This window comes from Dryobates pubescens (assembly GCF_014839835.1).
Source record: "Dryobates pubescens isolate bDryPub1 chromosome 44 unlocalized genomic scaffold, bDryPub1.pri SUPER_44_unloc_1, whole genome shotgun sequence".
Lineage (NCBI taxonomy): Eukaryota > Metazoa > Chordata > Aves > Piciformes > Picidae > Dryobates > Dryobates pubescens.
In genome coordinates, this window is record NW_026530687.1 from 34,428 (window position 1) to 61,428 (window position 27,001).

At 64.3% G+C, this 27,001-nt stretch overlaps 3 protein-coding genes across 3 annotated transcripts in view; all 3 read right to left on the reverse strand.

Annotated features, from left to right (window-relative positions):
- PRODH2 (proline dehydrogenase 2) overlaps positions 1-1,297 on the reverse strand; it is a gene marked incomplete at its 5' end in the record, with an annotated part of 8,364 nt that extends 7,067 nt beyond the window's left edge. Inside the window, 2 exons of the mRNA XM_054179241.1 lie at positions 247-425; positions 1,235-1,297. Coding sequence (XP_054035216.1) covers positions 247-425; positions 1,235-1,297 — 242 coding nt within the window. The remainder of the gene's footprint in view (positions 1-246; positions 426-1,234) is intronic.
- A 474-nt stretch (positions 1,298-1,771) lies between these two features.
- Positions 1,772-20,287, reverse strand: LOC128899627 (eukaryotic translation initiation factor 3 subunit C-like). Its single transcript, XM_054179242.1, has 20 exons — positions 20,184-20,287; positions 19,629-19,694; positions 18,389-18,578; positions 17,609-17,734; positions 17,268-17,319; positions 17,059-17,159; positions 16,413-16,540; positions 15,812-15,959; positions 13,185-13,288; positions 11,737-11,878; positions 10,788-10,913; positions 10,118-10,211; positions 9,203-9,510; positions 8,648-9,115; positions 6,822-7,185; positions 4,855-5,014; positions 3,975-4,040; positions 3,777-3,864; positions 2,756-2,918; positions 1,772-1,889 (listed from the first exon to the last, which is right to left on the reverse strand). Exons 1-20 carry the CDS (start codon positions 20,279-20,281, stop codon positions 1,804-1,806), a joined length of 3,078 nt encoding a protein of 1,025 aa, XP_054035217.1. The 5' UTR covers positions 20,282-20,287; the 3' UTR covers positions 1,772-1,803.
- Positions 20,288-23,066: 2,779 nt separating this feature from the next.
- Positions 23,067-25,525, reverse strand: INO80E (INO80 complex subunit E). Its single transcript, XM_054179243.1, has 7 exons — positions 25,425-25,525; positions 24,717-24,787; positions 24,572-24,624; positions 24,395-24,470; positions 24,043-24,103; positions 23,821-23,940; positions 23,067-23,273 (listed from the first exon to the last, which is right to left on the reverse strand). The coding sequence occupies exons 1-7, from the start codon at positions 25,509-25,511 to the stop codon at positions 23,070-23,072; spliced, it is 672 nt and encodes a 223-aa protein (XP_054035218.1). The 5' UTR covers positions 25,512-25,525; the 3' UTR covers positions 23,067-23,069.
- Positions 25,526-27,001: the final 1,476 nt, after the last annotated feature.

Here is a 27,001-nt window from a genome sequence, read left to right on the forward strand (position 1 = left end):
ATAAGCACCTCCCCCAACCCCATAGAGCCCTGCCCCAGCCCCACAGGGACCAACCCCAGCCCCATATGCACCACCCCCAGCCCCATAGGGACCCTCCCAGCCCCATAGAGCCCTCCCCCAGCCCCCCCCCTCAGCTCCACAGCTGCCTCCCAAACCCCCTCCCAGCCCCATAGCGACCCCCCCCCTCCCCCCTCGCCTCCCCCCCCCCCCCAGCCCCCCACCCACCCCTCCTCCTCCTCCTCCTGCCCCACAGGCTGCTCGCTGGGCAGGGCCAGCATGGGGCGGAGGCCCAGGGCCCGCAGGCGGCCGGCGCTGGCCTGGACCTCCCCCGGGCTGCAGCCCCCCACGAAGTGGCCGTAGAAGGTCGCCCGCAGCAGCGCCCCCCAGAGGCCAGCCCCCAGCAGCCGCCGGGAGCCGCGCAGCAGCTGCAGGGGGGGAGGGGAGGAGGAGGGAGAGAGAGACCCCCACGGACGGGGGGAGGGGGGGTTGGGATCTATGGGGCTGGGAAGGGGGGCCAAGAAGGGGGGGGGGGGGGAGGGGGAGGGGGGGGAAATCTGGGGGAGGGGGGTTCGCTATGGGGCTGGGAAGGGGGGGGGGGAAGGGAGATATGGGGAAAGGGAGCTATGGGGTAGGGAGCTGTGGGGTAGGGAGCTATGGGGTAGGGAGCTATGGGGCAGGGAGGTATGGGGCAGGGAGATGTGGGGGAGCTATGGGGCAGGAAGCTATGGGGCAGGGAGCTATGGGGAAGGGGAGCTATGGGGCAGGAAGCTCTGGGGCAGGAAGCTCTGGGGCTGGGAGCTATGGGGCTGGGAAGCTATGGGGCAGGGAGCTATGGGGAAGGGGAGCTATGGGGCAGGAAGCTCTGGGGCAGGAAGCTCTGGGGCTGGGAGCTATGGGGCTGGGAAGCTATGGGGCAGGGAGCTATGGGGAAGGGGAGCTATGGGGCAGGAAGCTATGGGGCAGGGAAGCTCTGGGGCTGGGAGCTATGGGGCAGGAAGCTATGGGGCAGGGAAGCTCTGGGGCTGGGAGCTATGGGGCAGGGAAGCTATGGGGCAGGGAAGCTATGGGGTAGGGAAGCTATGGGGTAGGGAGCTGTGGGGCAGGGATCTATGGGGTAGGGAAGCTATGGGGCAGGGAGCTATGGGGCAGGGAAGCTATGGGGCAGGGAGCTATGGGGTAGGGAAGCTATGGGGTAGGGAGCTGTGGGGCAGGGATCTATGGGGCAGGCTCTCACCCCCTCCGCGTTCCGGACGAGCCCTGGGGCCCCACAGAGGCTCAGCACCAGGAGGCCTCTCAGCAGCTCCCCCCAGGGCTTCCCCTCCAGCCCCCTCCCCCTCCCAAAATCCAGCTCCCCCCCAGCCCCACAGCCAGCCCCAGGCTCCCTCTGCCCCATAGCTGCTCTCTGCCCCCCAGACTCTGCCCCACGGCACAGACTCTGCCCCACAAGTCATTGATTAACCTCCCCCCCAGGGCCCCACCGAGGGCTGGCCGTGGGGGTGGGTCCTGGTGGATCATTTATTGAAGGGGGGGAGGGGAGGTGTGGGGCACAGGGGGGGCTGGGAGGTGGGGAGGATGTGGGGCAGGGCTTGGAGCAAGGTGGGGCAAAGGTAGGGCAGGATGTGGGGCAGAAATGGAGGGAGATGTGGGGCAGGTGTGGGGTGAAGAGGAGCAAGATGTGGGGCAGGTGTGAGGTGAGATGTGGGGCAGGATGTGGGGCCAGTGTGGGGTGCAGAGGACCAAGATTTGGGGCAGCTATGGGGTGAGATGTGGGGCAGGGATGTGTGGGGCAGGGATGTGTGAGGCTCAGTAGTTGGAGGCTCTCTCCTGCTGCCTGTAACCTCCTCGCCGCAGGTAGCCTCCATCCCCCTTCCTGTAGCCTTCCTTCTGATCTGTGGGGCAGAGAGAGGAGGGTCAGGGGGGGCTATGGGGCTGGGGGCTATAGGTCAGGCTTTAAGGGTCAGGATCTAGGAGTCCCAATCTATGGGGCAGGACCTTACAGATCCAGTCTGTGGATCCCAGTCTCTGGCTGAGGACCCTCTAGGTCCCAATCTATGGGGCAAGACTCTATGGGTCAGGACCCTCTAAGTCCCTATCTCTGGCTCCCATTCCATGGGTCCCAATCTATGGGACAGGACTCTATGGGTCAGGACCCTCTAGGTCCCAATCTGTGGGGCAGGACCCTCTAGGTCCTAATCTATGGGACAGGACTCTATGGGTCAGGACCCTCTAGGTCCCAATCTGTGGGGCAGGACTCTATGGGTCAGGACCCTCTAGGTCCCAATCTGTGGGGCAGGCTCTGTGGGTCAGGCCCCTCTAGGTCCTAATCTGTGGGGCAGGACTCTATGGGTCAGGACCCTCTAGGTCCCAATCTGTGGGGCAGGACTCTATGGGTCAGAACCCTCTAGGTCCCAATCTGTGGGGCAGGCTCTATGGGTCAGAACCCTCTAGGTCCCAATCTGTGGGGCAGGCTCTATGGGTCAGGCTCTATGGGTCAGGACCCTCTGAGTCCCTATCTCTGGCTCCCATTCTCTGGGTCCCAATCTGTGGGGCAGGACTCTATGGGTCAGGACCCTCTAGGTCCCAATCTGTGGGGCAGGACTCTATGGGTCAGGACCCTCTAGGTCCCAATCTGTGGGGCAGGCTCTATGGGTCAGGACCCTCTGAGTCCCTATCTCTGGCTCCCATTCTCTGGGTCCCAATCCATGGGGCAGGCTGGGTGGGGCAGGCTGGGTGGGGCTGGGGGCTGTGCCCTCACCCCGGAAGTAGCCTCCGTAGGAGCCCTGCTTGTGGTCCAGGACCCTCTCGTTGTTCTCCACCAGCCCCCCCAGCTTCTCGGCCAGCTGCAGCGCCAGGTTCTGCTGCGGCGTCGGCTCCGTGCGGTGCATCATCACCGTCTGCGTCGGCTGGTCCAGCGAGGCCTGCGGGCGAGGGCCGGGCCTCCAGGGGGCGCTCGGGGCTCCAGGGGGCAGGGCTGGGGCTCTGTGGGGCAGGGCTGGGGCTCCAGGGGGCGCTCGGGGCTCCAGGGGGCAGGGCCGGGGCTCCAGGGGGCGCTCGGGGCTCTATGGGGCAGGGCTGGGGCTCTAGGGGGCAGGGCTGGGGCTCCAGGGGGTGCTCGGGGCTCCAGGGGGCAGGGCTGGGCCTCCAGGGGGCGCTTGGGGGCTCTATGGGGCAGGGCTGGGGCTCTAGGGGGCAGGGCTGGGGCTCCAGGGGGCGCTCGGGGCTCTAGGGGGCAGGACTGGGGTCTAGGGGGCAGGGCTGGGGCTCCAGGGGGCAGGGCTGGGGCTCCAGGGGGTGCTCAGGGGCTCTATGGGGCAGGGCTGGGGCTCCAGGGGGCAGGGCTGGGGCTCTATGGGGCAGGGCTGGGCCTTCAGGGGGCGCTCGGGGGCTCTATGGGGCAGGGCTGGGGCTCTATGGGGCAGGGCTGGGGCTCTAGGGGGCAGGGCTGGGGCTCTCTAGAGGATGGTTGGGGTTCTATGGAGCTCTGTGGGGCAGGGCTGGGGCTCTATAGGGGAGGGTTGGGGCTCTATGGGGCAATATGGGGCAGGGTTGGGGCTCTTTGGGGCAGGGCTGGGCCCCTATGGAGTTCTATGGGGCAGGCCTGCACCCCTCCAGCTCCGCCCTCCACCTCCTCCCTCCCTCCCTTTCCCCTCCCCTCTTCCCCAGCTCCATCCCCCATTGGCTGAGCCCCGGGGCCTGTCCCGCCTCCCCTGCCCCGGATTGGCCGCCCGGCTCCCTGCGCGCTGGGATTGGCCGCGGGGCGGCCAATGGGGGCTGACCATCAGCTCCTCGTTGATGATCATCTTGCTGATGATGCTGTGCACCGTGGGCAGGTCCAGCTCGAACATGGCCGCCAGGATCTCCATGCTGCGGCCAATCAGAGCCCGGCGTGAGCGGGGCGGGCTCCCCCCATTGGCTGGAAGGGGGGGCAGGGGCTCAGCCAATCAGGGAGGAGCGAGGGGGAGGGGCTTCCAGACCTGATGGAGTCATAGACGCTGCTGTAGGTGAAGAGGTAGGTCCGGAGCGACTCCTCCTGGATCTTCCTGCAGGGGGCGGCAGGGAGCTGGGGGTCAGCCCCACAGCCACCTCCCCCAGCCCCACAGCCACCACCCCCAGCCCCATAACCACCACCCCCAGCCCCATAACCACCACCCCCAGCCCCACAGCCACCTCCCCCAGCCCCACAACCACCACCCCCAGCCCCATAACCACCACCCCCAGCCCCACAGCCACCTCCCCCAGCCCCATAACCACCTCCCCCAGCCCCATAACCACCCCCTCCAGCCCCACAACCACCACCCCCAGGCCCCATAACCACCTCCCCCAGCCCCATAACCACCCCCTCCAGCCCCATAACCACCACCCCCAGCCCCACATCCACCACCCCCAGCCCCACAACCACCTCCAGAACCCTTCCAACCCCTTCTAGATGTCCCCCAGCCCCATAACCACCCCCTCCAGCCCCATAACCACCACCCCCAGCCCCACATCCACCACCCCCAGCCCCACAACCACCTCCAGAACCCTTCCAACCCCTTCTAGATGTCCCCCAGCCCCATAACCACCCCCTCCAGCCCCATAACCACCACCCCCAGCCCCACATCCACCACCCCCAGCCCCATAACCACCTCCAGAACCCTTCCAACCCCCTCCTGACATCCCTTGACCCCCTCTAGATGACCTCCAAGCCCCTCTGGATGTCTCCCAGCCCCATATCTACCATCCCCCAGCCCCATAACCACCTCCAGAAGCCTTCCAAGCCCCTCCTGAAGACCTCCAGCCCCCTCTGGATGACCTCCAACCCCCCCCAGCCATCCCCCAACCCCCCCCAGCCGCCCCCCCGCGCCCCCTGCTGACCTGACCAGCATGGCTCGGACCTTGTCGGCCTCGGGGAAGAGGTCCCAGACCTTGCCGTTCATCTTCTCGTTGACCACGAAGCGGTGGCAGCTGCGCCAGTCCCCCATCTTCATGGCCTTGGAGGCCGCCACCACGTGCTCCCGCATCGACTCGGGCGGGCCTGCGGGCGGGCGGGGCGTCGGGCGCGGCCGGGCGGGGCCGGGCGCGGGGAGGGGCCCGGGGGACCTCGGGAAGGGGTTGGGAAGGGGTCCGGAGGTGGATGTGGGGCTGGGGGTGGTGGATGTGGGGCTGGGGGTGGTGGGGCTGGGGGTGGTGGATGTGGGGCTGGGAGGGGCGGTTGTGGGGCTGGGGGACATCTAGAGGGGGTTGGAAGGGTTCTGGAAGTGGTTGTGGGGCTGGGGGTGGTGGATGTGGGGCTAGGGGTGGGTGGATGTGGGGCTGGGGGATGTCTAGAGGGGATTGGAAGGGTTCTGGAGGTGGTTATGGGGCTGGGGGCGGTGGCTGTGGGGCTGGGGGAGGTGGCTGTGGACCTCTGAAGGTAGCTGAGGACCCTCTAGAGGTACTGAGGGACCTGGGGTGGCACTCATGGCCCCGGGGGTGGTAGCTGTGGCTCTCAGGAGGTCCTTCTGGCCCCGGGGGCAGCACTTATGACCCCGAGGGAGGCCCTTCCAGCTCTCTGGATATCCTCATGACCCCAGGGGCCTCTCCCTACCGCCCTGGGGTGGGTGTGGGTGGGGGGGGTGGGTGTGGGTGTGTGGGTGTGAGTGTGTGTGTGGGTGTGTGTGGGTGGGGTGGGGTGGAGTGGGGTGGGGTGGGTGTGTGGGTGGGTGTGGATAGGTGTGTGTGGGTGTGTGAGGGTGTGTGTGTGGGTGGGGTGGGGTGGAGTGGGGTGGGGTGGGTGTGTGGGTGGGTGTGGATAGGTGTGTGTGGGTGTGTGAGGGGGTGTGTGTGGGTGTGTGTGTGTGGGTGGGGTGGGTGCGGGTGGATGGGGGTGTGTGTGGGTGGGGTGGGGTGTGTGGGTGTGTGTGGGTGGGGTGGGTGTGTGTGGTTGGGATGGGTGGGTGTGGGTGGGTGTGTGTGTGGGTGTGGATAGGTGTGTGTGGGTGTGTGAGGGTGTGTGTGGGGTGGGGTGGGGTGGGTGTGTGTGTGTGGGTGTGTGTGTGTGTGGGTGGGGTGGGTGCGTGCGGGTGGGGTGTGTGTGGGGGGGGGGGGTGGGGTGGGGTGTGTGTGGATAGGTGTGGGTGTGGATGGGGGTGTGTGTGTGTGGGTGTGGATGGGTGTGTGTGTGGGGTGGGTGTGTGCGGGTGTGTGTGTGTGTGGATAGGTGTGGGTGTGGCTGGGTGTGTGTGGGTGTGGATGGGTGTGTGTGGGTGTGTGTGGGGTGGGTGTGTGTGGATGGGTGTGTGTGTGTGTGGATGGGTGTGGGTGTGTGTGGGTGTGTATAGGGGTGTGTGTGTGTGGGTGTGGCTGGGTGTGTGTGGGGGTGGGTGTGTGTGTGGGTGTGGCTGGGTGTGTGCGGGTGGGGGTGTGTGTGTGTGTGTGTGTGGGTGTGTGTGGGTGTGGCTGGGTGTGTATAGGTGTGTGTGTGTGTGGGTGTGGGTGTGGGTGTGGATGGGTGGGGTGTGTGTGTGTGTGTGTGTGTGTGTCTGGGTGTGTGTGGGGTGTGTGTGTGGGTGTGTGTGGGTGTGGCTGGGTGCGTGTGGGTGTGGCTGGGTGTGTGTGTGTATGGGTGTGGCTGGGTGTGTGTGGGTGTGGCTGGGTGCGTGCGGGTGTGTGTGGGTGTGTGTGTGTGTGCGGGTGGGGTGTGGGTGTGGCTGGGTGCGTGCGGGGGTGGGTGTGTGTGGGTGTGTGTGGGTGGGGTGGGTGTGGCTGGGTGCGTGCGGGGTGGGGTGGGGTGTGTGTGTGTGGGTGTGGCTGGGTGTGTGTGGGTGTGGCTGGGTGCGTGCGGGTGGGGGCTGCGCTCTCACCCAGCAGGGGCTGCCGCTCGCCCACCCGCAGCTGGTGGTGGAACTGCTTGCTGATCATGCGGCGCCGGGCGTCGAACTCGTGGGCGGCCATGTAGGGGATCTCCAGCAGCATGGCGGCCACCAGGTAGACGCACTCCAGCAGCTCCAGGTTGACGTGCATGTGGAAGGGCACCTGGCGCCGCTTCTCCACCTTCTCCTGCTCGGGGTTGCGCTCCTGCAGGCTGCGCAGCAGCAGCCCCTGCCCCAGCAGCTCCTTGGCCCTGCCCGAGCTCTGGATGTCCAGCAGGGCGTTGTGGGCGTCCTTGATCAGCCCCCGCCGGAAGGCGCAGATCCCCAGCTGCACCATGGTGCGGTTGTAGAGGATCTGGGGAGGGGGCAGAGGGGCATCAGAGGCTCTGAGGGACCCCTCAGGGACCCCTGAGGGACCTCTGAGGGGCATCAGAGGATCTGAGGGACCCCTCAGGGACCCCTGAGGGGCATCAGAGGGTCTGAGGGACCCCTGAGGGGCACCAAGAGGCTCTGAGGGACCTTTGAGGAACCTTTGAGGAACCTAAGTTACCTTTGAGGGACCCCAAGAGGCTCTGAGGGACCCCTAAGGGGCATCAGAGGATCTGAGGGACCCCTCAGGGACCCCTGAGGGGCACCAAGAGGCTCTGAGGGACCCCTGAGGGACCCCTGAGGGGCATCAAGAGGCTCTGAGAGACCCCTGAGGGATCTAAGGAGCCTTTCAGGAACCTCTGAGGGACCCCTGAGGGACCTCTAAGGGACCTCAAGAGCCTCTGAGGGACCTAAGGCAGCCCTGAGGAGCTCCTCAGGAGGCCTTGGTGCAGTTGTAGAGGATCTGGGGAGGGGGCAGAGAGGGAGGTCAGGGGCATCAGAGGATCTGAGGGACCCCTTGAGGTTCTCCAGGAGAGCTTCTGAGGTCCTCCAGATCACTTCAAGCTCCCTTTGACCTTCTCCAGCCCTCTTTGACCTTGTTCAACCCTCCCTCAGGTTCCTCAAGAGAACTTCTGATGTTCTCCAGACCCTCTTTAACCTTCTCCAGACCTCCTTGAGGTTCCTCAAGAGAGCTTCTGAGGTCCTCCAGACCACCTCAAGCTCCCTTTGACCTTTGAGGTTCCTCAAGAGAGCTTCTGAGGTCCTCCAGATCACTTCAAGCTCCTTTTGACCTTCTCCAGACCTCTTTGACCTTGTTCAACCCTCCTTGAGGTTCCTCAAGAGAGCTTCTGAGGTCCTCCAGACCACCTCAAGCTCTCTCTGACCTTCTCCAGCCCTCCTTGAGGTTCTGCAGGAGCACTCTGGATGTTCTCCAGACCTCTTTGACCTTCTCCAGACCTCCTTGAGGTTCTGCAGGAGAACTCTGGATGTTCTCCAGACCTCTTTGACCTTCTCCAGCCCTCCTTGAGGTTCCTCAAGAGAGCTTCTGAGGTCCTCCAGATCACTTCAAGCTCTCTCTGACCTTCTCCAGCCCTCCTTGAGGTTCTGCTGGAGCACTCTGGATGTTCTCCAGACCTCTTTAACCCTCTCCAGACCTCCTTGAGGTTCCTCAAGAGAGCTTCTGAGGTCCTCCAGACCACCTCAAGCTCTCTCTGACCTTCTCCAGCCCTCCTTGAGGTTCTGCAGGAGCACTCTGGATGTTCTCCAGACCTCTTTAACCCTCTCCAGCTCTCCTCCAGGTTCCTCTAGAGAACTTCTGATGCTCTCCATCGCTCCCTGAGGCTCCCCAGGGGCGCTCCGGACGCTCCTCACCCCGCCCCGCGCCCACCCTCGGCCTCTCCCTCCCAGCTGGAGGCGCCTCTGAGGTCCCCCCGGGCCCGGGGACGCACCTGCACCGGGGGGTCTGCGTGCTGGATGTTGTCCTGCAGGTGGGACATGAGCAGCAGGTCCCTGGCCTGGTACCAGCGGCTGTGCAGGGCGTGGTGGTAGATGTGGCAGAGGATGGCGCAGGTGCGGATCCGGTCGGTCCTGTCCTTGGCGTAGACGAACTTGCAGAGCCTCTCCATCAGCTCTGCGGAGTCCTCCTCCTCCTCCTCCTCCTCCTCCTGGGCCTTCTCCTCCACCACCACCTTCTCCTGGTCCTTCTTCTCCTCTCCCGACTTCTCCTCCGGGGGTTTGGCCTCTGGCTTCTCCTGGGGGCCTCCAGGCTTCTCCTCTTGGCCTCCAACCTTCTCTTGGCCTCCAGGCTTCTCCTCTTGGCTTCCAACCTTCTCCTGGGGGCCTCCAACCTTCTCCTCTTGGCCTCCAAGCTTCTCTTGGTGGCCTCCAAGCTTCTCTTGGTGGCCTCCAAGCTTCTCCTGCTGGCCCTCAGCCTTCTCCTGCTGGCCCTCAGCCTTCTCCAGGTCCTTCTTCTCCTCCTCCCCCTTCTCCCTCAGCTCTCCGACCTTCTCCCGCTGGCCGCCGGGGGCCTCCTGCTGGCCCCCAGGCTTCTCCTGCTGGCCCCCAGGCTTCCCCTGCTGGCCCCCCCCAGGCTTCTGGTGGTGGTCCCCAGGCCTCCTCTGCTGGCCCCCAGGCCTGTCCTGCAGCTCCCCCCTGCGCTGGGCCCTGTAGTCGAACTTGTAGTAGGTGTGGAGGATGCGGCGGAGGTAAACCCTGCAGAGCTCCTCGGTGCTGCCCTTCTCCTGCAGGTACCTCTGGAGCCTGGAGATGATGGAGCAGACCCTGGCCTCGTCCTTCAGGTGGTCAACATACTCTGGGGGGGCAGCAGCCGGGGGTCAGCGGAGGCCTTCCTGCCCCACAGGCTGCCCCACAGCCCTCCCCGGAGCCAGCAGCGGTCAGAGAGGTCCTCCGGGGCCAGAGGTTGAGCTCCAGGCTGGGTTGGGTTCCTCGAGGAGCATCTCAAGGATGGGTGGTGGAGACCCAGCTCCATCCTTGGGGGTCCCAGGAGGTCCTCCTGCCCCACAAGTGGTCCCCCTGGACCCACAAGTGGTCCCAGAGACCCCTCCAGACCCATAAGTGGTGCTGGAGGTCCTCTGGAGCCAGAGGCTGAGCTCCAGGCTGGGTTGGGTTCCTCGAGGAGCATCTCAAGGTCAACCTTGGTGGCCACCAATGAACCCCCAGAGGTCAACTTGTGGGGCCCAGAGGTCCTCCAGCCCCACACATTGACCCCCAAGTGGTCCCAGGGGCTCCTCCAGCCCCACAAGTGGTCCCCCTGGACCCACAAGTGGTCCCCACAGGTCCTCCAGCCTCACACATTGGCCCCCCCGAGTGCCCTGCCCTGCCCCCTAAGTGCCCTGCCCTGCCCCATAGCTGCCCCCTAAGTGCCCTGCCCTGCCCCACAGCGCCCCCCAAGTGCTGACCCTGGGAGTGGGGGTCTGTGTTCTGCATGATCTTGGTGAACTCTTCGTCCATTCTCTCCACCAGGGTCAGGATGCAGCCTCGGACCCGGAACGGCTGTGGGGCAGCCCCACAAGTGAGCTCCCCTGCCCCACAAGTGAGCTCCCCTGCCCCACAGAGCCCTCCCCTGCCCCACAGAGCCCTCCCCTGCCCAACAGAGCCCTCCCCAGTCCCACAAGTGAGCTCCCCTGCCCCACAGAGCCCTCCCCTGCCCCACAAGTGAGCTCCCCTGCCCCACAGAGCCCTCCCCTGCCCCACAGAGCCCTCCCCTGCCCCACAAGTGAGCTCCCCTGCCCCACAGAGCCCTCCCCTGCCCCACAAGTGAGCTCCCCTGCCCCACAGAGCCCTCTCCAGCCCCCCAAGTGACCTCCCCTGCCCCACAGAGCCCTCCCCTGCCCCAAAAGTGACCACCCCTGCCCCACAGAACCCTCCCCTGCCCCATAGATCCCTCTCCAGCCCCCCAAGTGACCTCCCCTGCCCCACAGGTCCCTCCCCAGCCCCACAAGTGACCTCCTCTGCCCCTCAAGTGACCTCCCCTGCCCCATAGATCCCTCCCCAGCCCCACAGGTGACCACCCCTGCCCCCCAAGTGCCCTCCCCTGCCCCATAGATCCCTGCCCTGCCCCCCAAGTGCCTGCTGGGGGTTGCTGAGGTTCTCTGACTCCTCCAGGATGTTCTCCCCGATGAAGATCTCAGGGTGCTGGAAGAGGACCTCCAGCAGCTCCTCGATGCAGCTCAGGCACTTCTGCCACATCTCAGGCTGGGGAGGGCCACAGTGTGGGGCTGCCCCACAGCTGCCTGCCCCACAGGTGCCCCAGCCCCACAGCTGCCTGCCCCAGCCCCACAGCTGCCTGCCCCACAGCTGCCCCAGCCCCACAGCTGCCTGCCCCACAGCTGCCCCCAGCCCCACAGCTCCTCGATGCAGCTCAGGCACTTCTGCCACATCTCAGGCTGGGGAGGGCCACAGTGTGGGGCTGCCCCACAGCTGCCTGCCCCACAAGTGCCCCAGACCCACAGCTGCCTGCCCCACACCCACAGCTGCCTGCCCCACAGCTGCCTGCCCCAGACCCAGAGCTCCCTGCCCCAGCCCCACAGCTGCCTCTGCCCCACAGATTGTGACTGAGGAGCTCTAGGAGCAGCTCTGAGGGCAGGGCCTCAGCCCCACAAGTGACCTCCCCCTGCCCCATAGATAGCTCCCAGCCCTCCCTCCCCCCAGCCCCACAACCACCTCCCCCTCCCCCCCCAGCCCCTCCTCAGCCCCATAACCACCTCCCAGCCCCCCACCCCTCCCTCTCCTCCCCACCCCCACTCTTTCCCCTCCCTCCCTGCGCCTTCCTCCCTCCCCCTAACCTCCCCCCAGCCCCACAACCACCTCCTGGCGACCCCAAACCACCTCCCAGCCCCTCAGCCCCTCCCCCAGCCCCACCCTTCCCTGCCCCTCCCCCCCTCTGTGCCCTTCCTCTCCCCCTCTCCCCAACCCCCAGCCCCACTCCTCCCCCTCCCCCCCAGCCCCACAACCACCTCCTGGCGACCCCAAGCCCCGGCCCCGCCCCGGCCCCGCCCCGGCCCCGCCCCAGCCCCACCTTCATGTAGGTGGCCAGGTTGGGGTTGTAGTCGTAGAGGGAGGCAATGATGCTGAACTTGATCTTCACCTCCAGGGCCACGCCCAGGCTGTGCTCCTTGGCCACGCCCACCAGCAGCTGCAGCAGCTCGATCTGCACGGCCCTGGGACCCCAGCCCCAATTCAGCACCAGGCCCTGGGACCCCAGCCCCAATTCAGCACCAGGCACGGCCCTGGGACCCCAGCCCCAATTCAGCACCAGGCAGGGCCCTGGGACCCCAGCCCCAATTCAGCACCGCCCCCAGCCCTGGGACCCCAGCCCCAATTCAGCACCACCCCCAGGCACGGCCCTGGGACCCCAGCCCCAATTCAGCACCAGGCCCTGGGACCCCAGCCCCAATTCAGCACCAGGCCCTGGGACCCCAGCCCCAATTCAGCACCAGGCCCTGGGACCCCAGCCCCAATTCAGCACCAGGCACGGCCCTGGGACCCCAGCCCCAATTCAGCACCAGGCAGGGCCCTGGGACCCCAGCCCCAATTCAGCACCGCCCCCAGCCCTGGGACCCCAGCCCCAATTCAGCACCACCCCCAGGCACGGCCCTGGGACCCCAGCCCCAATTCAGCACCAGGCCCTGGGACCCCAGCCCCAATTCAGCACCAGGCCCTGGGACCCCAGCCCCAATTCAGCACCGCCCCCAGGCACGGCCCTGGGACCCCAGCCCCAATTCAGCACCGCCCCCAGGCACAGCCCTGGGACCCCAGCCCCAATTCAGCACTGCCCCCAGGCACGGCCCTGGGACCCCAGCCCCAATTCAGCACCGCCCCCAGGCACAGCCCTGGGACCCCAGCCCCAATTCAGCACCACCCCCAGGCACGGCCCTGGGACCCCAGCCCCAATTCAGCACTGCCCCCAGGCCCTGGGACCCCAGCCCCAATTCAGCACCAGGCCCTGGGACCCCAGCCCCAATTCAGCACCGCCCCCAGACCCAGTGTGGGGACCCCAGACCCAATTTGGGGACCCCAGACCCAACTGGGGACCCACAAGGGAGCCCAGAGCCAGAGCTGAGCCCAAGCAGCTCCACCTGAGGGACCCTGAGAGACCCCAGACCCAAACTGAAGCCCACAAGGGACCCCAGGCCCAATTTGGGGGACCCCAGACCCAGAGCTGGGATCCCAGACCCATAATGAGACCCCAGCCCCAATTGGGGAGAGACCCCAGAGCCACCCCCAGCCCCACAGCTGAGACCCCCCAGCGGACCCCAGACCCATAACCACCTCCTGGTGCCCCCCCAAACCCCTTCTCCTGCCCCACAGCCACCCCCCTAGCGCCCCCTAGGGACCCCCAACCCCCTCCCCTGCCCCCCAACCACCTCCCTAACGCCCCCTAGGGACCCCAAACCCCCTCCTGGTGCCCCCCAGCCCCCTCCCCTGCCCCCCCAGGCCTCCCTGGTGCCCCCTGCAGGCCCTCACCTGTCGGTGCCCTTCTTGCCCCTGGCCTGCAGGATCTCATTCAGCTTCTTGAGCACCACCCCAGGAGTGATCTCTGTGCCCTTGGCAAACATCTTTGGCTTCTCCTGGGGGTCCAGGGCCAGAAGGGAGGATTTGGGGTGAGAAAGGAGGAATTTGGGGCAGCAAAGAGGATTTGGGGTGAGAAAGGAGGAATTTGGGGCAGCAAAGAGGATTTGGGGTGAAAAAGGAGGAATTTGGGGCAGAGAAGAGGATTTGGGGTGAAAAAGGAGGAATTTGGGGCAGAGAAGAGGATTTGGGGTGAAAAAGGAGGAATTTGGGGCAGCAAAGAGGATTTGGGGTGAGAAAGGAGGAATTTGGGGCAGAGAAGAGGATTTGGGGTGAGAAAGGAGGAATTTGGGGGCAGAGAAGAGGATTTGGGGTGAAAAAGGAGGAATTTGGGGGCAGAGAAGAGGATTTGGGGTGAGAAAGGAGGAATTTGGGGCAGCAAAGAGGATTTGGGGTGAGAAAAGAGGAATTTGGGCAAGTTTGGGGCAGGAATGGTAACTTTGGGGTGAAAAATGAGGATTTGAGGCCAATTTGGGGCCAAAAGTTGAGGTTTGAGGCAAACCTGGGGCTGAAGTTAAGGATTTGGGGCCCAAAAGAGAATTTTGGGGGGCAAGTTTGGGCCTAAAAATGAGGAATTGGGACAAAGCCCTGTTAAAAATGGTAAGTTTGGGGTGAAAAAAGAGGAGCCAGGGCAAATTTGGGGCAAAAAAAGGAGGATTTGGGGTAAAGCTGGAGTGAAAAGAACAATTTGGGGGCAAAAAAAAAGCTTTGAGGCAGATTTGGGCCTAAATTTGTGGATTTAGGGCAAAACTATGCAACAAATAGTGGGTTTGGGGCAAAAAATGAGGAGTTTGGGGCAAATTTGGGCCTGGATTGGGGGATTTGGGGCAAAACTCTGCTGAAAATGGTAAGTTTGGGGTGAAAAAATCAGATTTGGGGCAAATTTGGGCCTAAAAAGTCACATTTCAGGCAAATTTGGCCCTAAATGTCTGGATTTGGGGCAAAACTATGCTAAAAATAGGAACTTTGGGGCAAACCCTTCAGGTCTGAGGTCAGTTTGGGCCTAAACTTGTGGCTTTGGGGCCAAACCATCCCAAAAGTGGCAATTTTGGGGTGAAAAATGAGGATTTAGGGCAAATAATGAGGATTTGGGGTAGGTCTGAGGGGAAAAATTCAGGTTTAAGGTAAATTTGGACTAAAAACAACAGTTTGGGGGAAAAAAACCCTCAGAGTTGGGGCAAATTTGGGGCTTTGGGGCAAAACTCTGCTAAAAAAGGTAACTTTGGGGTGAAAAAATCAGATTTGGGGCAAATTTGGGCCTAAAACTTCACATTTGAGGCAAACTTGGGCCTGAATTAGTGGACTTGGGGCCAAACCATCCTAAAAATGGTAACTTTGGGGCTGAAAATTGAGGCTGGGAGCAAAGTTGGGGCTAAAAACTCCTCTTTGGGGCAAATTTGGGCCTACACTCGTGGACTTAGGGCAAAACTAAGCTAAAAGTAGCAACTTTGAGGCAAAAAACCTCAGCCCTGAGGTCAGTTTGGGCCTGAATTAGTGGATTTGGGGTTAAGCCATCCTGAAAGTGGTAACTTTGGGGCTGAAAACTGAGGGTGGCAGCGAATTTGGGGCTAAAAACTCCTCTTTGGGGCAAATTTGGGCCTACACTTGTGGGCTTGGGGCAAAACTATGCTAAAAAGGCTAACTTTGGGGTGAAGAACTCAGATTTGGAGCCAATTTGGGCCTAAAACCTCCCAGCAGAGGCAAATTTGGGCCAAAACCCCCAAGAGTCTTGGGGCAAAAAATGAGAGGTTGGGGCAAATCTGGGGCTAAATTGATGGATTTGGGGCAAAGCTCTGCTGAAAATGGTAACTTTGGGGCAAAAAACCTCAGAGCTGAGGTCGGTTTGGGCCTAAATTTGTGGGTTTGGGGGCAAAACTGGGCAAAAAATAACAACTGTGGGGCAAAAAGTGAGGATTTGGGGGCAAATTTGGGCCTGGATTTGGGGATTTGGGGCAAAACTCTGCTAAAAATGACAACTTTGGGGTGGGAAGCTCAGGTTTTAGGCAAACCTGGGGCCAAAAGCTCAGGTTTGGGGCAAATTTGGGGCTAAAAACTCAGATTTTGGGGCAAATTTGGGCCTGAACCTGTGGATTTGGGGCAAAACTATGCAAAAAAGAGGTAATTCTGGGGCAAAAACCTGAGGATTTGGGGCAAACTTCAGCCCAAGTTTGGGGCAAAACTCTGCTAAAAATGATAACTTTGGGGTGGGAAGCTCAGGTTTTAGGCAAATCTGGGGGCAAAAGTTCAGGTTTAGGGTAAATTTGGGGCTAAAAACTCAGATTTGGGGGCAAATTTGGGTCTGAAGTCGTGGATTTGGGGCAAAGGCCTGCTAGAAATGGTCACTCTGGGGCCAAAGGCTCAGATTTGGGGCAGCTCAGGGCCTGGCTGTGGTTTGGTTTCGAGAGGCTGCTCCCAGCCCTCCCCCCCCAGCTGCCCCTCTCCCCCCTGCCCCTCTCCCCCTGCCCCTCTCCCCCCTGCCCCTCTCCCCCCCCAGCTGCCCCTCTCTCCCCCCTGCCCCTCACCTTCACCAGGGGGGCTCCACACTTGACCTTCTCCCACTCTCCTCCTTCGTTGTCCTCCTCCTCCTCCTCGTACCTGCGGCTCCTGCGGTCCTGCTTCTTCTTGGCCTTCTCCTCCCTCTTCTTCTCCCCTCCCTTCTTGTCCTCGTCCCTGGGGGGCGCCACAGGGAGCCCTGAGCCTGGGGCTGGGACCCCCAGGGGACTGCTGGGCCCTCTAAGGGGCTCCTGGGACCCCCAAGTGTGGGGCTGGGACCCCCAAGTGACTCCTAGGCCCCAGAAGTGACTCTTGGGAACCCTAAGTGGGGGCCTGGGGGCTCTAAGTGGGGGTTTGGGACCCCCAAGTGTGGGGGCAGGCCTCAAACTCCACATCCAACCCCCCAAGTGGCCCTCCCCAGCCCCCCAAGTGTGGGTCCAGGCCTCAACCCCCACATCCAACCCCCCAAGAGCCCTCCCCAGCCCCCCAAGTGTGGGTCCAGGACTCAACCCCCACATCCAACCCCCCAAGTGGCCCTCCCCAGCCCCCCAAGTGTGGGTCCAGGCCTCAACCCCCACATCCAACCCCCCAAGAGCCCTCCCCAGCCCCCCAAGTGTGGGGCAGCCTCACTTCTTGAGGAACTTGGAGGCCAGGGATGTGAACTTCCCTTCCTCTTCATCCGACTCCGAGTCCGACTCCGAGTCCGAGGAGCCCCAATCTTCCTCCTCCTCATCCTCATCCTCCTCCTCCTCCTCCTGCTGGGGGGCAGCCCCATAGCTCCCTGCCCCATAGCTCCCTGCCCCATAGCTCCCTGCCCCATAGCTCCCAGCCCCACAGCTCCCAGCCCCATAGCTCCCTGCCCCACAGCTCCCAGCCCCCAGCTCCTCCTGCCCCCAGCTCCTCCTGCCCCATATATCCCAGCCCCAGAGATCCCTCCCCACACCTCCCTGCCCCACACCTCCCAGCCCCCTAGCTCCCTCCCCACACCTCCCAGCCCCATAGCTCCCAGGCCCCACAGCTCCCTGCCCACAGCTCCTCCTGCCCCATATATTCCAGCCCCATAGCTCCCTCCCCACACCTCCCAGCCCCACAGCTCCCTCCCCACATCTCCCAGCCCCACAGCTCCCTCCCCACACCTCCCAGCCCCACAGCTCCCTCCCCACATCTCCCAGCCCCACAGCTCCCTGCCCCACATCTCCCAGCCCCACAGCTCCCTGCCCCACACCTCCCAGCCCCACACCTCCCTGCCCCACACCTCCCTGCCCCACAGCTCTACCTCCACTTTCTTCTGGAACTTGCTGCTGGTTTCCTTCTTCTTCAGGAAGGCTCCGACCCCTTCCTCATCCTCCTCATCCTCAGAGGAAGAAGAGCTGGAGCCTGGGGGTGGAAAAAAGCTCAGGCCCTGCCCCACAGCCCCCAGCCCCACAGCCCCTGCCCCACAGCCCCTGCCCCACAGCCCCCAGCCCCACAGCTCCTGCCCCACACCTTCTGAGTCTCGACTCTTCTTCTCCTCATCCTCATCAGACAGCTCAGGATTCTGTGGGGCAGAGGAAAGAAACCCCCAAGTGACCTCTCCTGCCCCACAGCTCCTGCCCCACAGCTTCCTCCCCAGCCCCACAGCTCCTGCCCCACAGCTCCCTCCCCAGCCCCACAGCTCCTGCCCCACAGCTCCCTCCCCAGCTCCCACCCTGCAACAACCTCCCCTTAGCTCCAGTCGCTTCCTGCCCCACTTCGAAGCCACTTAGGGGGCAGGAATCTGGGGGGCAGCCCCCCAGGAGCCCTCCCCAGCCCCATAGATCCCTGCCCCCCAGCTCCCAGCCCCACACCTGCTTGTAGTTGGCGATGTGGGGCTCGTAGTCCCTGTTGTGCTTCCGGATCTTCTGCCGCAGGGTGCTGAGGGCCTTGGCGTTGTTCTTGTTCATCTTCTTCTTCCCTTCCTTATCCTCCCACAGCTGTGGGGCACAGGAGGTGTGGGGCACAGGTGTGGGGCAGAGGTGTGGGGCTAGGCCCCAGGTGTGGGGCAGGCAGAGGGCAAAGGAGGAAGAGGAGGAGAAAGAGGAAGCAGGAAGGAGGTTCCCGGGAGGGGGAAGCGAAGGGTTGCCCCTGCCCCATAGACCCCAGCCCCATAGATCCCAGCCCCTGCCCCATAGATCCCAGCCCCACAGACCCCAGCCCCACAGACCCCAGCCCCATAGATCCCAGCCCCTGCCCCACAGACCCCAACCCCACAGATCCCAGCCCCTGCCCTACAGACCCCAACCCCACAGGTCCATCCCATAGATCTCAGCCCCATAGATTCCAGCCCCAGCCCGTGCCCCATAGACCCCAACCCCATAGATCCCAGCCCCACAGACCCCAGCCCCACAGACCCCAGCCCCATAGATCCCAGCCCCACAGACCCCAGCCCCATAGATCCCAGCCCCTGCCCCACAGACCCCAACCCCATAGATCCTAGCCCATGCCCCACAGACCCCAGCCCCATAGATCCCAGCCGTGCCCCACAGATCCCAGCCCCACAGATCCCAACCCAGCCCTTAACCCCCAGGCCCCCAACCGCCTCCCGCAGGCCCCGCCCCCGCCCCGCCCCTCCCCCGCCCCGCCCCCACCTCGTTGAGGTAGTCCTCCAGGTCAGCCAGCAGCCTGACGTAGCACCTGGGGGGTCCCTCCCTGTCCACCACGCCCCTGGCCTTGGCGTAGGCCCTGCCCAGCTGCTCGAACTCCTCCAGGCACTTGGTGACGTCTCTGATCTTCATGGCGTTGCGGATGGTGCGGATCAGGTTGGTCAACTCCTCCAGCCTGGGGCAGGGGGAGGCTGAGCCAGGCCCAGCCGGGCCCCGAGCGGCCTCCACCGGGCCCCGAGCGGCCTCCACCGCGCCCTGCCCGCTGCTGGCGCCAGCCAGCCTTAACCAGGCCCTGAGCAGGCCCTAAGCAGCCTTAACCAGGCCCTGAGCAGGCCTGGCCAGGCCCTAAGCAGCCTTAACCGGAGCCTAAGCAGCCTTAACCAGAGCCTAAACAACCTTAACCAGAGCCTAAATAACCTTACCTAGTCCCTAAGCAGCCTTAACTACATCCTAAGCAGCTTTAGCTAGAGCCTAAGCAACCTTAACTAGTCCCTCAGCAGCTTCACCTAGAGCCCAAGCAACCTTAACTAGTCCCTCAGGAGCTTTAACTAGTCCCTCAGCAGCTTTAACTAGTCCCTAAGCAACCTTAACTAGTCCTTCAGCAGCTTTAACTAGTCCCTAAGCAACCTTAACTAGTCCCTCAGCAGCTTTAACTAGTCCCTAAGCAACCTTAACTAGTCCCTCAGCAGCTTCAACTAGTCCCTAAGCAGCCCTAACTAGTCCCTCAGCAGCTTTAACTAGTCCCTAAGTAGCTTTAATTAGACCCTAAACAGCCTTAACTTTTCCCTAAGCAGCCCTAACTAAACCTTAAGCAGCACTAACTAGACCCTAACCTTTACTAGACTCTAAACAGCTTTAACTAGTCCCTAAGCAGCTTTAACCAGAATGTAAACAGCCTTAACTAGTCCCTAAGCACCTTTAACTAGTCCCTAAACAGCCTTAACTAGTCTCTAAACAGCCTTAGCTAGATGTTGAAGAGCTTTAACCAAACACTAACCAGCCTTAACTAGTCCCTAAGCAGCTTTAACTAGACTCTAAGCAGCCTTGACCAGTCCCTAAGCAGCCTTGTCCAGCTTTGATTTGCCTTAACCAGGCCCTAGTCAAACCCAACCAGGCCTAATGAGCCTTACCCAGGCACTAACCAGCCCTCACCAGGCCTAACCAGGCCTTAACCAGCTGTAGCTGCCCTGAACCAGTCCCTAACCAGTCCCTGCCCAGCACTCACCGCTTGTCCTTGGCGCTCCTGACCACCCTCTTGGTGTCCTCCTCATCCTCGCTCAGCAGCAGAGGCCTGGGGGGGAAGGAGGATGTGGGGCAGCCCCACAGGGATCAGCCCTGCCCCATAGCTCCCAGCCCCACAGTTTCAGCCCCACACCTCCCAGCCCCACATCTCCCAAGCCCACACCTCCCTGCCCCATAGCTCCCAGCCCCATAGCTCCCAGCCCCATAGCTTCAGCCCCACACCTCCCAGCCCCACACCTCCCAGCCCCATAGCTCCCAGCCCCACACCTCCCTGCCCCATAGCTTCAGCCCCACACCTCCCTGCCCCATAGCTCCCAGCCCCACACCTCCCTGCCCCATAGCTTCAGCCCCACACCTCCCTGCCCCATAGCTCCCAGCTCCACACCTCCCTGCCCCATAGCTTCAGCCCCACACCTCCCTGCCCCATAGCTCCCAGCTCCACACCTCCCAGCCCCACAGCTCCCAACCCTACACCTCTCAGCCCCCCAGCTCCCAGCCCCACCCCCCCAGCCGCTCTCCGGCTCCCCCTGCTGCTCACTTGCTGTAGTTGCCTCCCGCAGCCTTCGGCACCAACTCATCCCCCGAGGCCGAGGACTCCGATTCGCTGTCGGAGCCGGTGGTGAAGAACCGAGACATGGCCGGGGGGGGAGCCTGGGGGGCGCTGGGGGTCAGAGCCGGCCCCACACATCCCTCCCGGCCCTACAGACCCCCCTCCCCCGCCCCATAGAGACCCTCCCCAGCCCCACAGACCCCCTAACCCCAACCCCACAGACCCCCTAACCCCAACCCGGCCCCATAGGGACACAGCTGGGGGGCGTGGGGGTTGGTTCTGGGGGTCAGAACCGGCCCCGCAGAGACCCTCCCGGCCCCACAGATCCTTCCCGGCCCCACAGATCCCTCCCGGCCCCACAGATCCTTCCCGGCCCCACAGATCCCTCCCGGCCCCACAGATCCTTCCCGGCCCCACAGATCCCTCCCGGCCCCACAGATCCTTCCCGGCCCCACAGATCCTTCCCGGCCCCACAGATCCTTCCCGGCCCCACAGATCCCTCCCGGCCCCACAGATCCTTCCCGGCCCCACATCTTCCCCTGCCGGCCTCACCCTGCCCAGCCCTAGAGATCCAACCCCGGCCCCACGGCCTTCCCCCCCACCCCCGGCCCCACAGGGGCTCTGCCCAACCCCCCAGCCCCACAGGGCCCCTCCCGGCCCCACAGCTTCCCTCCCCCCCCCCCCCCACGGGCTCCTACTCCTCGCTCGCGCACGAGGCCGCAGCGCTGAGTCCCTGGGGCCGCGGGGCGGAGCGGGCGGAAGTGACGCAGCTCGGCGCGCCGGGCAGGGCGGGCGGAAGTGACGCAGCGGCTGCGGGCCGGGCAGGGCGGGCGGAAGTGACGCAGCGGCGGCGGGCCGGGCAGGGCGGGCGGAAGTGACGCAGCGGCGGCGGGCCGGGCAGGGCGGGCGGAAGTGACGCAGCGGCGGCGGCCACAGGCGGCCCGGGGAGGGGAGGAGAGCGGAAGCGAGGAGCTGCGGCGCCGCGGGCCGGGGGCAGGCTCCCTGTGGGGCCGGGGGCAGGCTCCCTGTGGGGCCGGGGGCAGGGGCCGGAGCAGATCATCCTGGCGGCAATCGCTGCGCCCCTGCAGGAGGCCAAGGGCTCAGGCCCAGCCAGCAGGGATCCAGGCAGGGCAGCTCCTGCCTGACCAACCTCAGCTCCTTCCGCGCCCGGGGCACTGCCTGGGGCAGGCTGGGGATGTGCTCTGCCTGGGCTGCAGCAAGGCCTTTGCCACCGTCCCCCACAGCAACCCCCAGGCCAAGCTGTCAGCCCCTGGCTGGGGCAGCAGCACAGAGCTGGGTGAGGAACTGGCTGGAGGCTGAGCCCAGAGGGTGGTGGTGAATGGGGCCACAGCCAGCAGGCAGCCAGGCACCAGGGGTGCCCCAGGGAGCAGAGCTGGGCCCCAGCCTGAGCAGTGTCCTCACTGATGATCTGGGTGAGGGGATGGAGTCAGCCAGCAGCAAGTTTGCAGCTGGGGGCAGAGGTTGGGCACTCAGAGGGCAGAAGGGCTCTGCAGAGGGCCCTGGGCAGGCTGGACAGAGCCCAACAGGAAGGCATCCAACAGGTCCCAGTGCCAGGGGCTGCACTTTGGCCACAGCAACCCCAGGCAGTGCTGCAGGCTGGGGGCAGAGTGGCTGAGAGCAGCCAAACAGAGAGGGACCCTGGGGGGGCTGATTGACAGCTGCCTGAACATGAGCCTGCAGTGTGCCCAGGGGGCCAAGAGGGCCAAGGGCAGCCTGGCCTGCAGCAGGAGCAGTGTGGCCAGCAGGAGCAGGGAGCTCATCCTGCCCTGTGCTCAGCACTGCTGAGGCCACAGCTGGAGTCCTGTGTCCAGCTCTGGGCTCCTCAGCTCAAGAAGAGCTGCCCAGGGAGGTGGTGGAGCCCCCAGCCCCGGAGGGGTTCCGGAGGGGACTGGATGTGGCCCTTGGAGCCAGGGTCTGGTCCTGAGGGCTGTGGGGACAGCTTGGGCTCAGTGATCTTCCAGGTCCCTTCCACCCTTGGTGATGCTGCGACGCTGTGGGGCTGAGCAGGGTCCCTGTGGGTCAGGGGGTGTGTGTGTCCCTATGGGGCTGGGGGGAGCTGTAGCTTTGAGGGGGGGGTGTCTCTATGGGGCTAGGGTGAAGCTGTGGGTCTGGGGGTAGCTGAGAGTCTGGGGGGGTCCCTATGGGGCTGGGGGGAAACTGTGGGGCTGGGGGGTCTCTATGGGTCTGAAGAGGAGCTGTGGGTAGCTGTGGGGCTGGGGGGGAGCTATGGGCCTGGGAGGGGTAGGGAGAAGCTGTGGGGCTGAGCAGGGCCCCTGTGGGGCTGAAGGGGAAGCTGTGGGGCTGGGGGAGGTCTCTATGGGTCTGAGGAGGAGCTGTGGGGCTGGGGGAGAGCATTGGGCCCAGGGGTGGGGAGAAGCTGTGGGGCTGAGCAGGGCCCCTGTGGGGCTGGGGGGGGAGGAAGCTGTGGACCCTGGGGCTCTCCTCCTGCCTTTCCCCCAAATCCCTGACTTTTGCCCCAAATTAACATTTTTCTGCCTCCAGCTCCTCCCTTTTGCCCCAAACTCCTTTGTTTTGCCCCAAACTGCTTCGTTTTGCCCCAAACTGCTTCGTTTTGCCCCAAGCTGCTTTGTTTTGCCCCAAACTGCTTTGTTTTGCCCCAAACTGCTTCGTTTTGCCCCAAACTGCTTCGTTTTGCCCCAAACTCCTTCGTTTTGCCCCAAACCTTCCCTCCCCCCCCCAGCTCTTCCTCTCCTCCTCCTCCTCCGGAGCTTTCCTGCCCTCCCGCCCAGGTTTTGCCCAAACTCGGCGCTTTTGGGGCCAGCCCAGGGCCGGCGCAGGCTTTATTGTGGGGGCGTGGCCGGGGGCGTGGCCGGGGCGTGGCCGGGGGCGGGGTCAGCCGTCGGGGATGTCAATCACCAGCTCGTCGTCGCCGTCCAGCCCGTCCTGGTCGCTGCCGTCGCCGCCGTCGCTCAGCAGCCGCTTGGGGACGGTGCTGGGCACCGGGGGCGGGGCCTTGGGCGGGGCCGGCGCCGGCGAGGGGAGGGGCCCGCCGCAGACACGCCCCCCCGGGAAAGGCAGGGGAGGGGCCAAGGGGAGCTGTCAATCAATCAAGGTGGGAAGGTAGGGTGGGGGGCGGGGAGGGAATGGTGGTGAGCAGCGAGTGAGCTCCTGGCCCCCCACAGGTGACCCCCAAGTGACTCCCCCAGCCCCAGGTGACTCCCCCAGCCCCACAGGTGACCTCCCAGCCCCCCATAGGTGACCCCCAAGTGACTCCCCCAGCCCCACAGGTGACCTCCCATCCCCCCATAGGTGACACCCAAGTGACTCCCTGAGCCCCAGGTGACCCCCAAGTGACTCCCTGAGCCCCATAAGTGACCCCCAAGTGACCCCCCCAGCCCCATAAGTGACCACCAAGTGATTCTCCCAGCCCCATGTGACTCCCCCAGCCCCACAGATGACCCCCAAGTGACTCCCCCAGCCCCATCAGTGACCCCCAAGTGGCTCCTGAGTGACCCCAGCTGCGTTAGTGACCCCCAGGTGATGCCCCTAGCCCCATGTGACCTGCCAGCCCCCTAAGTGACCCCCACGTGACTCTCCCAGCCCCATAAGTGACCCCCAAGTGCCCTCCCAGCCCCCCAGGTACCTGCAGCCTCCTTGCTCCCTTCTGTGGCCTGCGGGTAGGGCCAGGGCGTGGCCGGGCTGGGCGTGGCCCCTCTGGGGCCAGGTATTGGGCAGGGAAAGGGCTGGAAGGGGGGGAGGGAACCTGGGCGGGGCACCAGGAGAAGGGATTAGCCCAAACCACACCCCTTCCGGTCCCCACAGGAAGGGGAGGGGCTGGGGGTGGGTGGGTGTGATGTTAACTTACCATATATGGAGTGGGTGTGGCAGAGGGGAAAGAGGGTGTGGCTGGGGAGGGGCTGCGCTTCCTGGAAGGGGCAGGGGAGGCAGGAAGTGAGGGATGGGTGGAGCCGCTTCTGGCAGCCATCTTGGGCCCCACCCACTCAAGCTCCACCCACTTCTGGCAGCCATCTTGACCCCACCCACTCAACCCCACCCACTTCTGGCAGCCATCTTGACCCCACCCACTCAAGCCCCACCCACTTCTGACAGCCTTCTTGACCCCACCCACTCAAGCCCCACCCACTTCTGGCAGCCATCTTGACCCCACCCACTCAAGCTCCACCCACTTCTGGCAGCCATCTTGGCCCCCCCCTCACCTCTTGGCCGGCGGCGCCTCGGCCCCCTTGGCCCCTTCCCCGTCGCTGTTCTCCGAGGAGGCTGTGGCCTCCGAATCTGATTGGCCGAGAGGGGAAGGTTGCTGATTGGCAGAAGGGTGGGGGGAGGAGCCTGAGGCCCCACCTCCCCCCCTCCAGCCCCTCCCTCCCCTCTCCTACCTGAGGAATCATCATCCACAGCCTCGTACTGCAGGAGCCTGTCCAGGAGGAAGCTGGGGGGGGAAGGAGGGGGTCAGAAGAGAGGGGAAGGGGCTGGGGGGGGGGGGAGGAGGCTTTTGGGGCCAAAAAAAGCCTTTTTTGGTACCTTTTGTCCCGGGAGACCTTCAGGAGCTTGCGTTGGGCCCTGCGCAGCTCCTCCTGGAAGCATTCCTGCTCCTGGGGGGGGAAAGGGCTCCCAGGCTCCGCCCAGTGCTCCCAGGCCCCGCCCAGCACTCCCAGGCCCCGCCCAGCGCTCCCAGGCCCCGCCCAGTTTGCCTCCTTTATCCCCTGCTGGGCTTCCGCCATTGCCCTTTGCAGACTCCCCCTGGGCCCCACTCCCCCATAGCTGCTTTAAGAGCTCCCTGGTTGCTCCTCTCAGCTCCCAGATCCCTCCCAGTGTGAGCCCCCAGCCCCAGCCCCCAGCCCCCCTCCCGCAGTGCACTGTGGGGCCAGGGACCCTCTAGCCCCTTCCCAACCCCCTTTAGACATCCTCAGACCCCCTGAAGCCCTCTCTCGACCCCCCCCCCCCCCCAGACCCCCTCCCGCAGTGCACTGTGGGTCCAGGCTCAGACCCGCTTCAGACACCCCCCAACGCCTCCCTGAACCCCTCTCTGACCTCCCCCCGCCCAGACCCCCTCCCGTAGTGCGCCATGGGCGCAGGGACCCCCCCCGAAGCCAGACCCCCCCCCCCCCCCCCGGACACCCCCAGGCCCCCTCCCACAATGCACGATGGGTTCAGGGACCGCTGAGCCCCGCCCCCTCAGTCCCCCTCCAGGCCCCCAGCTGCCTCCCGCCCTGCGCCCCTGCCCCTCACGTAGAGGAGCAGCTTCAGTCGCCGCTTCAGGGCCCGGTAGCGCCGCTTGTAGCCGCCGCCGCCATCGCTCTCGGCGGCGCCGTTCATCGCCGGCCCCTGCCCGGGGGCCGCCCCCCCCCCGCGGCCGGAAGTGTCCTGCGGCAGCTTCCGGCGCTCCCCCATTGGCCGCCGCGGGGCCCCCCCCCGCCCTCGCGCTCCCATTGGCCGCTCCCCCTGCTCCCCTCTCCTATTGGCTCTCCCCCTCCGCTGAAGCGCCGCCCCCCGCGCGCTCCTTCTTCCCGCGCTTTCGGGGGGGGGGTGAGGGGGCGGCCGCCTGGCGCCGTCCCCGCCCCTTCCCGCGCTCCCATTGGCTGCGCGCGCCGCCAATCAGCCTCCTCCCCTTCCCTATTGGCTGCGTCGCTCTCCGCTGCCTCCTCCCAGCCCCTTCCCGCTCTCGGGGGCTGCCCTCCCCCCCCCCCCCCCCTCCCGGGGGCCTCGCTGCCTCCTCGCCGCTCCGCGCGGGGAGCGGGGCTCTGACGTCACTTCCGCCGGAAGTGGGAGAGCGGCAAGGAACCGCGGGGGGGAAAGGGACCGCGGGGGCTCTGCCTGCCCAGGATGGAAACGGCTCCGGCCCGGCCGAGCGGGGCTGGGAGAGAGGGAAACGGGAGCGAGGAGGAGGAGGAGGAGGAAGGGGAAGAGGAAGAGGAAGCCCGGAAGGAAGTTGGGGTAGGAAAAAGGGGGGAGGGGAGGAAAAGGGAAGGGAAAGCTGCGAGGGTGGAAGAGGAGGAGGAAGGAGATCAGCAGGAGGAAGAGGAGGAGGAGGAAGAGGAAGAAAAGGAGGAGAAGGAGGAAGAAGAGGAGGAAAAGAAGGGGGGGAATGGGGTGGGGGATGGGAGGAAAGAGAAGAGGAAGAAAATAGAGAGAAAAATTGGGGTGAAAGGGGGGAAAGTGAGGGAGGAAGAGGAGGAGGAAGAGGAAGGGGAGAAGGAAGAGGAAGATAGGAGGAAAAACAGCTTGAAAAGAGACCAAAATGGGAGGGAGGAGGAGGAGGAAAGGACCAAAAGTGGCAGCAGAATTGGGGTGAAAAGGAGGAAAATTGAGAGTGAGGAGGAGGAAGAGGAGGAGGAGGAAGAGGAGGAGGAAGGGCAGGTGGGAAATGGGGTGGGGAAGGGAAAAACTGTGCTTGAAAGAGGCCAAAATGGGAGGGAGGAGAAGAGGACTCAAAGTGGCAGCAGAATTGGGGTGAAAAGGAGGAGAATTGAGAGTGAGGAGGAGGAAGAGGAGGAGGAGGAGGAGGAAGAGAAGAGGAAGAAGCAGCCTCTGAAAAAGGAGGTGAAAAAGCTCCCCAGAAAGGCCAAATTTGGGCAAAAGGAGAGTGAGAAAGGGAGGAAAAAGCAGAAAGTGGAGAGGGAGGAAGAGGAGGAGGAAGAGGAAGAGGAGGAGGAGGAGGAAGAAGAGAAAGAAGAGGAAGAAGAGGAGGAAGAGGAAGAGAGAAAGAAAGCAGCCACCAAAAATGGGCTGAAGGCCACAACTGGGCCCCAAAAGGAGCCAAAAAGGACCCAAAATGAGCTGAAAAGAGGCAAAATGGGAAGTGAGGA